Genomic DNA, 12198 nt, shown 5'->3' with positions numbered 1-12198 from the left:
TATGATTTAATGCACAGCACTGACAGTTTTGATGAATGACACTGAGAAGGTGAATACTGGTATCTCTTATTGATTTTTTTTTTTTTTTTTCTTCGCCCGGTTGATCCCAAAGGGCTAGGATGTAATTAAGTAGTCAGTGTTATAGTTTTTCTTTTCTTTCTGTTTTTTTTTTAAGGCTTGGGACCAGCTGTGCTGTTGATTATCTACATTTATTTCACATTTAAACCCCAGTGAGAGGCAAAGTTTCTCAGTCAGCATCTTACAGTGAATGATGGGCTCCTCCATGAATACGCTTCTGGTTTCTAAAGTTGAAACGCTTTTGTTTTTCCACAATCTGAATAATCTTGATCTCTGTCAATCTACACCTTAAATCTCTTGGCAATTATATTGCTTAAATTTAGTTGTTGGTCATGGCTACATCAAAGTTAAGAAAAATCCTTTTGCTTGTGGAAACGATATGCGCTATTGAGAAGACAAATGGTGTACCCAAAAAAAACCCCCCTAAAATTAGGTCCCTGCATCATTGCAGGCACATTGTTCCCATGTGGGACCTGACTGGATAAAAAGAAACTTTTATAGATGTGGAGGGAAAGTACAGTGATTCCTGAGTGGGAAAAGATGAGAAACACAAGTTGGAATAGTATAAATAGAATATGAACTCCACATATAAATAAGCAGACTCTGATAGACGAGGGCTGGAGAAGCCACAGCATTGCGGGATGTTTGGATGGGTTTCAAGGACCCCTGAACATGCTATGAATAGCCTTTTCCTTTCAAATGAATAATGTGTTGCGGGGAGAGAACTAAATCATCCTAATGAGTAGATCTATGAATAAGAGTCCAAAAAGAATTATATAATGCACAGGAAAGTAATTATCCCTGGGGCAGAGGGTTATCTAATATTGGATATCTGCACTGGAGCAATTTTCCAAATTGAGCAGTGAGGCCCCCAAAGTCTACCAGAATAGTAATAATTCCTGATAAGATTATTCATCTACAGGCACAGCATGGTGTTCTGCAGCAGCTTCTCAATGAATTCTGCTCAGGGCACTGACATGCAGCACATTGCAGTGTTTCCCCGTCACATTATTTTTTCACTCCGAGGGGCAGTAAGGTCTCTGAAATGGCACTTGTGAAATGCTGGAATTCCATTAAAATCAATACAAATAAAATGTTTACAAGCACTATAGAGGGCTTGTTTGTTTTTTTTTTCTTCAGTGGGGTGATCCATTCCTCCTCCTCCGGGAAAACACTGGTGCTCTCCGAGTCAAAAGAAATCCTCCTCAAGCGTTCGTCTCCATGCACAAAAGATTCCATTTAAATGATTTATGTGCAGCACAGGGGAACAGCTTTTGATAAAGTTGCGCTCTTAATGCTAGAACACATCACCTGGGTTTAGAGAGGATGAAATGATTCATATGTTAATTTTTGTCTTTGCTTACAGTGTTTTCCTCACTTTACTGTGTGGAGTAAAGGAAAACAAACCTACCAAACTGACATGTCTTTATGTGATAATCATGGGATGGGACGCACCTTTAGTGTTTTAGCGTTTCATTTGTTTTAGGGACATGGGATAAAATATTTAGTGAACATACTTAAATTAACATACTCTTGACTTTAATATGATTTGAGTGGAAAATAAAACAGCACGAGGCTGATTTATTTTTAATGGAGACACATTAAATGCTAGAAAGTGTTGCCTGCTGTTGTCAACACATTTATCTTTGTACACAGTATGATGGAGGAAAGGGAACCGGACCACTGTATCACATAAAAACTTTTTTTTTTGGCCCTAAATATCCAGTATTTGTCACTCTAATTTGCATCTTTTTTTCCATGCTAGTCTAGCTAAGTAAATGTACTAGATACATGTACTTTATAGTTTTATTTCACTAGCTAGAGTTTTAAAAAGTAATGTAATACTTAATATTTTTTAAATACTATTACTATTAATCCTACAAATAATAATATTGATAATAATGAAGCTATGTCAAAAGAATAAAAGTAATTTTATTAAGCTGAGAAAGGACCAGAACATACATTTGTATGATTTATTATTTTTATTATTAACCTAGAGAACTGCTATATCAAGTTTAAGGCTCGTTCGATTGGCTACAGGGTTGAACTTCACCTCCCAGAGTGCACCGCGGTAGGGCTCCTCGTCTCCCATTGGTCTCGCTCATCGAGCAGCGGAGGCAGACATGAGGCAGTGGTGAAAGCCCGGCGGAGAGCTGCGGAGCTGAAATGAAGCGCACACACGGAGCAGCTCACACCGCGCAGCACCGTGCGGCTCGAGGAAGGTAGGCAGGCTCCGCGCCGCTAAAGCTGAAGGCTGCTCCGGCTGAATGAAGGGCTCCGTCCATGCGGAGGCTAGCGCTCTTTCTGCTTCCCTGTGCTGTCGCCGTCCTGGTGCACTTGTGGTTGGCACAACGACCCTCCTCCGCCCCGCTGGACAACAACACATACTCGGGTACTTTTTTAGCCACTACCCCGGGCTTTTACCTCCTCAGCTTCGCAACTTTTTTTCCTTTCGAGCGGCTGGTTAACTTTGCCTTTACCGCCCCGGTGTGGTAGTTTGCTAGTTAGTGTGTGTGTGTGGACAGGTAGTTAACGGCAGTGACTGTAATGAGTGTTTTCTAATGTGTGTTTTACGGAGGAAAAAGAGGTGAATGTAACATTTGAATAGTGCGGGGCGTTGCTGGGATAGTCCCTCGCCGTGTTACAGTGCAACTACTGTGCTCCGTGGCTGCTTGAAGCGGGTTATCACTCATTATCAGCCCTCACGCTGGCTGTGTGAAGCGGCTTCACCATCAGATCAGTGTAGACTAACTACCTTTTAATGCACGAGGACATTAATCTTCACGGGGTGCATCGCAGTAAGTCACCGCAAACTGAGTATGAGAGGAAAACAGGTCTGGTTAGATTTCTTTTTTTTATCCATATGTTACATCTGCCCTTACATTTTGAGTACTCTGCTGTTGTGTGAGGTCATCTTCAGTGAAATGTCTGTCTCCAATGCAGATGAGCCATTACCTTTCTATGAAGTTTTGGTGGGGGTGCTGTCAGCAAGACATCATTATGAACTGCGACAGGCGATAAGAGAGACCTGGCTGGGATACCTCAGACACCACCCCCACTTCCAGCACAGGTCAGCAGGCTGGACCTTCAACTTCACAGCTTTTCTGTTTGTTTTGATTTGTCTTGCCTTTCTTTTTCTCACCATGTCAAATTCATATAGTAGAGAGAAAGGGAGGGGGGGTGAAGCCAGCAGCAGCTGGCAGCAAATAACTGACAGCCCCATCAAGCCTTTTATCTTTACCTGACCAGCGGCCAATATTGTTCTCTTTCATTCTTCCTCTTTGTCCATTTCCTTCTCATTGAGCGATCCGAGCACAGATAAGGTGTGATGGCCTTTAAGCAACCCCCCGGTAACCATGGCAACGCAGGGTGGATAGATGGACAAGCTTTAGAAATCTTGTAGCCGAATATTGCACAAACGGGGGAATATGTCACAGTGTTTGTGGTGTTGTTACATATTTTTTTGTTGTTTTCTCTCATCCAGAGTGGGGGTGAAGTTTATCGTGGGGGAACATGGGTGTCCTATACCAGAGGATGACCGAGAAGATCCTTACTCCTGCTCCCTCCTGAACTTCACCGAGCCAGGTAAAAGAGGGGGAAAATAGAAAAGCAAAAGAGGGGAGAGGCATCTGACTGCAGCTCTAATTCTCTCGGCAATCTGTTGCTTGCGTGCACGGTCGTCAAAGGGGAGCGGAGGCAGGATAACAGCAGAGGAGTCGAGAGAATGAGAAGAATGGCTGTTGAGAAAAAGAGTGAAACACCTTTTTATTCATGTGTTCCCACAGCTCAAGGACAACTTTCTCTTCCTTTTGTATATCTAAGGCCAAAGCAGAAATGCTCACTGCTGCAGGGCTGAGGGAAGAGGAGGTGGGGTAACTAGAACTGCTTAACACTTAGAAAAGTAGAGCTGCACAAAGAGCAGACACTATATGAAATAATTTAACTCCCTCGCAGTCAGTTTTGAACATTGGCAGTAATTGTTAACGTCTGTCGCCTTCGCCGAGCCCGTCCACTTGAGCCGGCTTTCTCCACTTTTACTGGCGTTAAGCTGCCTTCATGGAAACATAATTACAGCTCATCAGAATGGGCTTTTCACACAGTGGCCTTTGGGGTCATGGCAATGCGTTACATATATATTTATTTATTTCTTTTTTTGTTCCCCAGCCCTTTCTCTTGCCCTCCACTGCGTTAATGGCTGTTGGTTGTTGACGTGATTTGCTTCAGAATGGCAGGCAGGCTTTGGGTGCGCGTGATGCTCCGTGTGATTGGAAGAGAAAGAGGCAGTGGCAGCTTTTTAAGCACAGTCGGGGTACCTGACGCAGGATTCAGGTCAAAGCGCGCGTTAAGTGGACAATTAATTGTGGCGCTGAAATGTGTTTGTTTGCTCTGCGTTCATCACAGCGATTTTTTTTTTTTTTTTTTGGACTACAATAAGGTGAATGCTAATTAGCTTCTCAGAGCAGTAATCCTGCTGCCGGCAGAAGGTGTGTGTGTGTGTGTGTGTGTGTGTGTGTGTGTGTGTGTGCGCGCTTTGAATCCAGGAGAAATAGTGAGATATTTAATGATGTTTGAAGGTTTTGAGATTTCAGAGCTGATATAAACACTACAGCATGAGATGAATGGACTGATTGACATGTAATTAAAGATTTTTGTCTTTGCCTTTGAATTCTGAACTATTACAGAAAACAAGCACTTTAAAGACACTGAGTTCTTTTTTTTGTGTGTGTTATTTATTTATGTACTTATTCTTTTTTTTAGACTGAATGTTCATCCACTAGCCAGTAATAAAAATAATGGTTTGATTTATGATCTATTTAATGAGCCATGCCCAATGCAGCCTATAGTTGGTGCTTGATATTGAAGTAATTGCCCATAAACACCCTTAGCGACAGAAATGTAATGATAAAAATGTATGATAGTTTGATAATCACATTTTTGTCATGTTTCCGGGGAATAAAGCATCGATCAAAATGATTTGTCTATTGTCTCTTAGTGGTAGCACAATCCTGCGGCTCAGTCCCATTCAGCTAACGTGAGAAGCGTTTGGCGTGATAAAACCTCTGCTCCTCTTCGCCTCTAATTGTCTTTATTTTGGAAGGAGCTGTAGAAGTTGTGTAGACTGCACATAAAGTGAAAGCGGGGCAGGGGTGGGGGGGGGGCTTCGCAGCTTCGCTTTAACAGCCTCGATCTTTTCATTGATCTCTCGGGTAATAAACTGCTCTTTTGTAATTAAGAGAGCACGCTCACAAGCAGGGGCTCGCTTTGAAGACAGCCGTCCTGAAGAAGCGGCTCCTCAAAGTGCTGATGGTGTAGCTTTCCCAGAGTCCGCCGCTTTTTCCGAATGCTTTCTCTCGTCTCTTCATCACTAGGAGAAAAAAAGAAAGATAGTCAGCATGTTGGGATTGTAATAAATTTCATGTGTGCTTGTGCAGTGACTCGCTGCCCTCTCTGTGTCCCAGCGGCAGGCCGGGACGGAGAGATGGAGATTGTGACGGTGTCTGATCCCTCGCTGCTCGCCCCCTCCGACGTGTCTGCCATCGCCCTGGACTTCAAGGTGCTCCACCCGGTGGTGATAACCCGGCTAGGGGTGTTTCCCAGCCGGACCCGAGCCGAGCTTCAGAGCAACGTGACGGTGAAGCTTCTCCAGCTGGACCAGGAGGTAACGTGGCTTTGGCCTGTGAGCATAATGCATCGCGTATGCTGCGTTTCTGTGGAGCTCGGTAGAAACGCAGCCCGAGGGCAGCTGGAGGACTCTGTGCTGCTGCTGTTTGTTGAACAAACTTCAGCTCATTTTAGAGTCCTGCTGTTGACAGAGCAGTGTGTGGCTGTGTTCAGTATGGAGGACGGCGTCTCTGTGAATTCTTTATGGATAAAAAGTTTGAATATTTCTTTTTTTGCACTTTCTTCTTCAGGAGGCTGTGGTTACTGCTCGCTTCAGCTCCATTAGCACGGGGACCTTGGTGAACTGGATGTGGTACAAACCAGTGGAGCAGTTCATCCTGCCGAAGGTCAGTTTGTCGCTGATCCTCTGAGCTGTAGCCACGACTAAAGAAAAATGGAGTAAAAGTCCTCCAGTCGGGAATATAAGTCTTCAGAAGCTGTTTTAGTTTATTCTATTTTTTTTAAGTACTAGAAAGCTACTTTCAGCTGCTCTTATTCACAACGGGTCACTACAGCAGGTAGCTCTGCATATTTGATTTGACAGATTTGTTTTAATTTATTTTTTAACCTGGATTTTCTTGATGCAGCCACAAAGGGATTTGTGTCTCCTCCTGGAATCAAACTAGGGATCTTTGGGTTGTTTTCATTAGCTCTGCTTGGGTTGATAACTGTGGAGGAGACGAAAAGAGAAAAACGCACGAGACTTATGGAAGTTCAGGAGTTTATAAATTTATTTAACAGAAGGGATTTATAATTAATGTGAATGGGTGCCACATGCAGATTTAAAGAGGTTAACCCCCCAAATCAGAGGAGGACACATGAAGGCATTCATGTGTATGAGCTCACTCACTGAGGTTGATGTTAAATAGAATAAGTATCTGTTTGGAGAGCCAAATTTTGGAGAGCCTCGCTTCATTTTGTCCTCTTATATTTATATAACGGTGACCTCGCGCTGAATTTGATGTTTACCTTTGAATAAGTAAACATCCCCAACCTGAACTGATGCAGAAAAGCAACACATCAGTGCATAAAAAAGTGTTTGATGCTCACGATGTCCTGGCTTTAACACGCACCGCCAAGCGAAAGCCGTCCCCGTGTCTGCACGTACGCCTGGCGGTGATGTCAGGGGTACAAGAGTACACCGGTACATCGCTGCAGCAGAGGCTAGGTTCAGGGGATGTTAAATTAATCTTTCATTAACATTGTAGCGAAGCATAATGTAATCCACTCTAAAGTTTCCAAGTCTGCAGTGTCCTTGATGGTAGCTAATTACATCATTCAGATGAGATGGCGTTGGACAGCGCACCCATAACATCTGTCTTTATTCCAGGGGTTTGAGGGGACGCTCGTCTGGGAGAGTCTCGACTCTGCCGCACTGACCACAGTCAACTCCTCCTCCGTGCAGCTCAGTGATGGAGGAGGCGTCCTAAAGATCTCTTCTGTATGTGTTCGCACACAGTATCTAGAAGGAGATATATGAATAACGCACTCTCATTCCTCTTTCAAGTTTCCAATAACTTAAAACTTTTTTTTTTTTTTTTGCTCTTTTTCTTGGAGTTGCAGATTGCAGAGGGGATATTGCCTCATAGAAGTGCTCTTGGATTTCCTGGTTTGGCTGGAGGCTTCACATTTACTATCTATGGTTAGTCCTGCAGCAGAATAAACTTTGCACTTTTTTTATATGATAATTGTGTGATCAAAGCCACATTTTTAAAAACAGACCAGATGTAAGAGCTCGAAAAACACCGCTCACCGTGCTGCAGGCTTTTTGTATATGTTCCAAATAGAAAATAGCATTTTCATAGCCTCAACACCCGGCTGTTCCAGTATTGATTTTACCTACATGTGTTTGCATTTTGAATCTTAAGAGCAGATTTGGTGTAAATCTGTGCAAAACAAAATTAAATCCATCATTCAGCATCTCTGAAGAACCGAACTAATGGTCCATTGTGCCAAACGTTATCATTTTTTCATATCGTTTTACTCGATGGTAATTAAAGTTATTATACCTCAAGCGCCTTAGGTTATTAAAAAATTTGGGCTGAATAAATATAATATTTGCACAAAAACTATTACAACCTTTTCTCTGATTACCCCGAATGTTTTCCTCACTCTGCGTCAGATGGAGACGGTCTGTCAGAGCTCCTGCGGGGCCGCCCAGCCAGGATGGAGCGCCATGCCTCCAGGCTGAGGGAGGAGGATGCCACTTTGCAGGAGGAAAGCCTCAGGCATGGCGACATGGTGTTCGTAGATGTGGTAGACACCTACAGGAACGTGCCTTCCAAACTGCTTCAGTTCTATAAATGGTATGCCAAGTGCTAATGACTCGATTCTCTGTCTCCAAATTGCCTGGGCCCTCTGAGGAAATCAGCAACCTGAAATGAAAGTGTGCCGACGCCTCAAAATGTCTCACTGTTAAAATCACGACTGCAGTCGCTCAGTCAAGAAGTAGAGTTCTGAGTCATCAGATAAAGCAAAATACACAGAGTGGTCTTAAGCTGTGATGTGATAAGTGTTATACTTATTTGCAGACCTCCTGCCCTTCATGCTCGCTGGTATTTGAAAGTAAATCCACTCTGGGATATTGTATAAAATCAGAGGGTGGGCTTTAATTAAGGCTGCATATTCCCTCTCCGGCAGGTCTGTGGGAAACGCTGACTTTAATCTACTGCTGAAGACGGATGATGATTGTTACATCGACGTGGACTCTGTATTAATGAAGATTGACCACAAGGGTCTCAAACGCAGCAATTTCTGGTGGGGGAAGTAAGTACAGTTCGGCGTCCGGTACTGTTGACAGCGTATACTTTGTGTCCACTTGTGCTTACAGTTTAACTTCAGTGCGCTGTCAGCTGAGTTTTGGAGCGAAGAAACGGGAACGCTGTGCACGGTTAAAAAGCTGATAGGTCACCTGAAATGGAGACTGTATTTGATGATGATGTCTCTGCCATCCTGACCCAGTTTCAGGCAGAGCTGGGCAGTGGATCGCATTGGGAAGTGGCAGGAGCTGGAGTACGCGAGTCCAGCCTACCCGGCGTTTGCCTGCGGCTCTGGCTATGTGGTCTCTCGTGACCTGGTCCAGTGGCTTGCCAACAATGCAGAGAAACTGAGGGCCTACCAGGTAGAGTACGAATGCTAAATAAGAGCGTCCGACGTTCATGATCATAACGTGAGCAGCCCATCCTGGATGTCTCGTTGCAGGGAGAGGATGTGAGCATGGGGATATGGATGGCAGCTGTTGGGCCTCAGAAATATCAGGTGAGAAGCTGAATGGTATGAACTGCCAGCTTTAGTAAAACATAAATGATTTGTTTTGCTTTATTATCAGTCTAACACTGGCATAAAATACAACTTAGCCCAGTGCTTTCACTTTCCCTTATCAACGTCAGACTGATAAAGGTCAGCGTCTGGCATTAAGAAATGTTAGAAAGGTACAGATATGAATGTGTTTAATGTGTACATTTTTCTTAGAATATAAATGGCAGCTGAATTCAAGCTGTAAATATAAATGGTACTTAAATTTACAGCAATATTGATAAGATACTGTGTATTAACACATTGTTTTGTTTTTTTTATATGACTTAGAGCTGTTAAACAATGTCAGACAAAGAGAAAAACAAATAATAATAATGGATTGGATTTATATAGCGCTTTTCAAGGCACCCAAAGCGCTTTACAATGCCACTATTCATTCACTCTCACATTCACACACTGGTGGAGGCAAGCTACATACTGCGTAACAAAAAGAAAACTGCACTCTTTTGTACTCACTATTGGTCCTCTGAGCTTCATTAGCCAAACTTTAGCATCTCACTAATAGGCTCTGCAAGCAAAAGACACAACGTGAAATAAAAATGTGAACTGAAATGATAAAACCCCCTCTCACCCTTGAGTTCTTTAGTCTGCTAAGCACGTACAATTTGATTTCTGTGGAGATTTCTGTGGCATGAACATTTATGATTGTTTTTCTCTTACCAGTAATTCAATATGCGGTTTGCTTTACAGCTTAACATTTTTATTACGAGCATGCGGCAAAAAAGCTTTGCTAGTGGAGTCGCAGTTTAAAGGCGTAATTGTGTTAACTGGTTTAATGTTTGTAACCTGGAGCATATCAAAATAAAATACTGCCAATTTAACCCGAGAGAAATGTGACCCAGCGTCCGCCTCATAATTAAATAAATTTTATTCCCCTTCCTGTTGCCAGGATCCTGGCTGGCTGTGCGAGAAGGAGTGCTACCTGGACATGCTGTCGTCCCCCCAGCACACGGCCAAGGAGCTGCATGTTCTGTGGGATAGGAAAAGAGCCTGTGGAGACCCCTGTGGATGCCCCTGGGACCACTGAATGTGGTTCACACTACACTCACTACGTGACACTGTGGGTAAAATGCACTCGACACTAGCTGTCAGGTCATTTTCTGTAATATTTTTTTCTTAAAACACTAAACTGAGCCATTGTCAGTTACTAGAATTATGATTATTATATTATAAAAAAAAAACACTTAGATTTGGAAATGTGGGACACTCTGTAGGGAAAATAATGTCAAACTTTGCAGGTTCGTAATATTAACAACATAAACCATTTGCAGCTTAAAGAAAAAAAGACCTCACCTTTAGCTGTAGCATCCTGCCGGTATTTGTATCATGAAGTCGGTTATTAAATGTGAAAATGTCAAAATGTGGGAAGACTGCAGATGAAAAGATGCTTTATTAATGTAACTGTCAGGGATGGTACAAGAACCATGTGCAATACCAGCGTGTGAAGGTCATCATGTTCAGGGTGATTGCTGTGAGACTGAGTACTTTATTCTAATTGTTGGTACTCTGGAGACAGAGCTGAACCTTTTTTTGGTTTAATGCAGATATTTGATGGCGTTTTAACGATGATTCCTCTGCATTGCTATGTTTTGTAAATTTATTGTCTGAAGCTTTTCATCTTCTTTACTGTTTGTAGGTTTATGATGGGCTTTCTCACAGACGCACACACAGTTTGTACTGTAATTGTTATTGTGCAGATAGTGATGTGGCCTTACTGTATTTGTTAGGCGTCATACTGTACCTATGTTAACACTTGTGATATTAACAGATTTTTTTGGGGAACTTGACAAAGCAGTTGGAGCGACTGTGGAATAGACTCACTCGTTTAACACGGTTTTATGAAAGCCTCCTCAAAGGTAATAAAGAACATTTAAGAGAGATTAATGGCTCACTTGTTGTTTATTTTGGGAACGATGAACGCAGTAAACTTGGGGGCGCTGCTGATGCTGCTGTGCTCAGTCCACACTGGATACGGACCACACAGGTCCTTTTTTTCCCCACTTAAAAAGGAACAGGAATCCTATTCTTCTCCTAAGAGAGTAACAGCGCTGGAGTTTTGAAGCAGAGGATGTGTTGGCACCAAACTGATCAGTGTTTTCATGTAATCGATAAGACCAAGGCTTCTTTGGACACATGCTTCTTTTAGGGGGATCTGTTTGTTTAGTCATGTGATTGATGCTGAGTCCCCACAATTAGATTTCCTCCCTGTATATTTTCTTTCTTTTTTAATTAATTTATTTTTTGGGGTAAATAATGAAAGATGATGCTGAATGTTTTATTAATGGAGGACAGTTTGAGTCGTTTGTTTTATTTAGGCCCGTCCCACCTGCCAAGAAATCTGTTCCTGCACTTAACTTGACATTCGAGCAGGCATTCCTCTTCTTCTCCTAACCACCCTCCTCCTCCTCCCTCCCATCGTATCCTTTCGCCTCCTCTCTTTCACTGAGCAGCATGATAACAAAGTCATATCCGCATCTGTTCCACTCTCCAGCATAGATAAGCGCGGTGTTTTCCACCCCATCAGCCTTTCTCGCTGATTCACATCGAAGCCCTTCATTGTGAACTGGGAGAAGCGTGGAAATGACACACTGACGGGAGGGGAAAAAAAGGTCACTTCTGCTTTCCGTGCCGATGATTCTTTAGGGGAAGAAGTTATTAAATTTGTCTAAACTTTGATGAGCGCTGGAGGGATACTCATGCAAAATGTTTAAATTATTAGCTCTAGAGATATTCTTCATCTCCTCTGAATCCTTTTATTTGAGTCCTGTCCTCACCAGAATCTGTCATCTTGTGAAACAAATTGTTCCGTGTTTACTGTCAGATTGCAGTTATGTATTACACTTTAAATCTCCTCAGGCTTTTCTATTATTATAATAATTTAACAGCTCGGCCGTATTTCCTGAGTGTTTTCTTCCGTTACGTTTGCCACTGTTAGTTTTCAGAATAACGTGTAATTATGAACTTCCTCATATTTGGAGGGAAGATGAGCTCCTGTTTGGGCTTAAGCAAGAGATAGAAGGTACAAAGTGATGTCGTCTAGGGGGAACACTACTTAAGAATTCCTTGTTTTTCCGAGCGATCAATACTTGTGAACATATACGCTCTCAAGGCTGGACGCTTAAAGGCTAAAGAAGCCAAAGTGTA

General features: G+C 42.7%; 1 protein-coding gene across 1 annotated transcript; it reads left to right on the top strand.

The window, feature by feature from the left end:
• Positions 1–2179: 2179 nt before the first annotated feature.
• Positions 2180–10934, top strand: b3galnt2 (beta-1,3-N-acetylgalactosaminyltransferase 2). The gene is made up of 12 exons (XM_085297322.1): positions 2180–2470; positions 3022–3148; positions 3563–3663; positions 5538–5737; positions 5991–6086; positions 7070–7180; positions 7303–7381; positions 7862–8045; positions 8380–8505; positions 8701–8860; positions 8941–8997; positions 9944–10934. The coding sequence occupies exons 1-12, from the start codon at positions 2362–2364 to the stop codon at positions 10079–10081; spliced, it is 1488 nt and encodes a 495-aa protein (XP_085153448.1). The 5' UTR covers positions 2180–2361; the 3' UTR covers positions 10082–10934.
• The last annotated feature ends 1264 nt before the right edge of the window (positions 10935–12198 follow it).

Source organism: Mchenga conophoros, linkage group LG13, assembly GCF_057382185.1.
Source record: "Mchenga conophoros isolate Kocher_MC1m ecotype Shallow Benthic linkage group LG13, M_conophoros_male_GT1.1, whole genome shotgun sequence".
NCBI classification, from domain to species: Eukaryota; Metazoa; Chordata; class Actinopteri; order Cichliformes; family Cichlidae; genus Mchenga; species Mchenga conophoros.
Note: the sequence above shows the minus strand (reverse complement) of the source record. Positions and strands in the feature narration are given on the sequence as shown.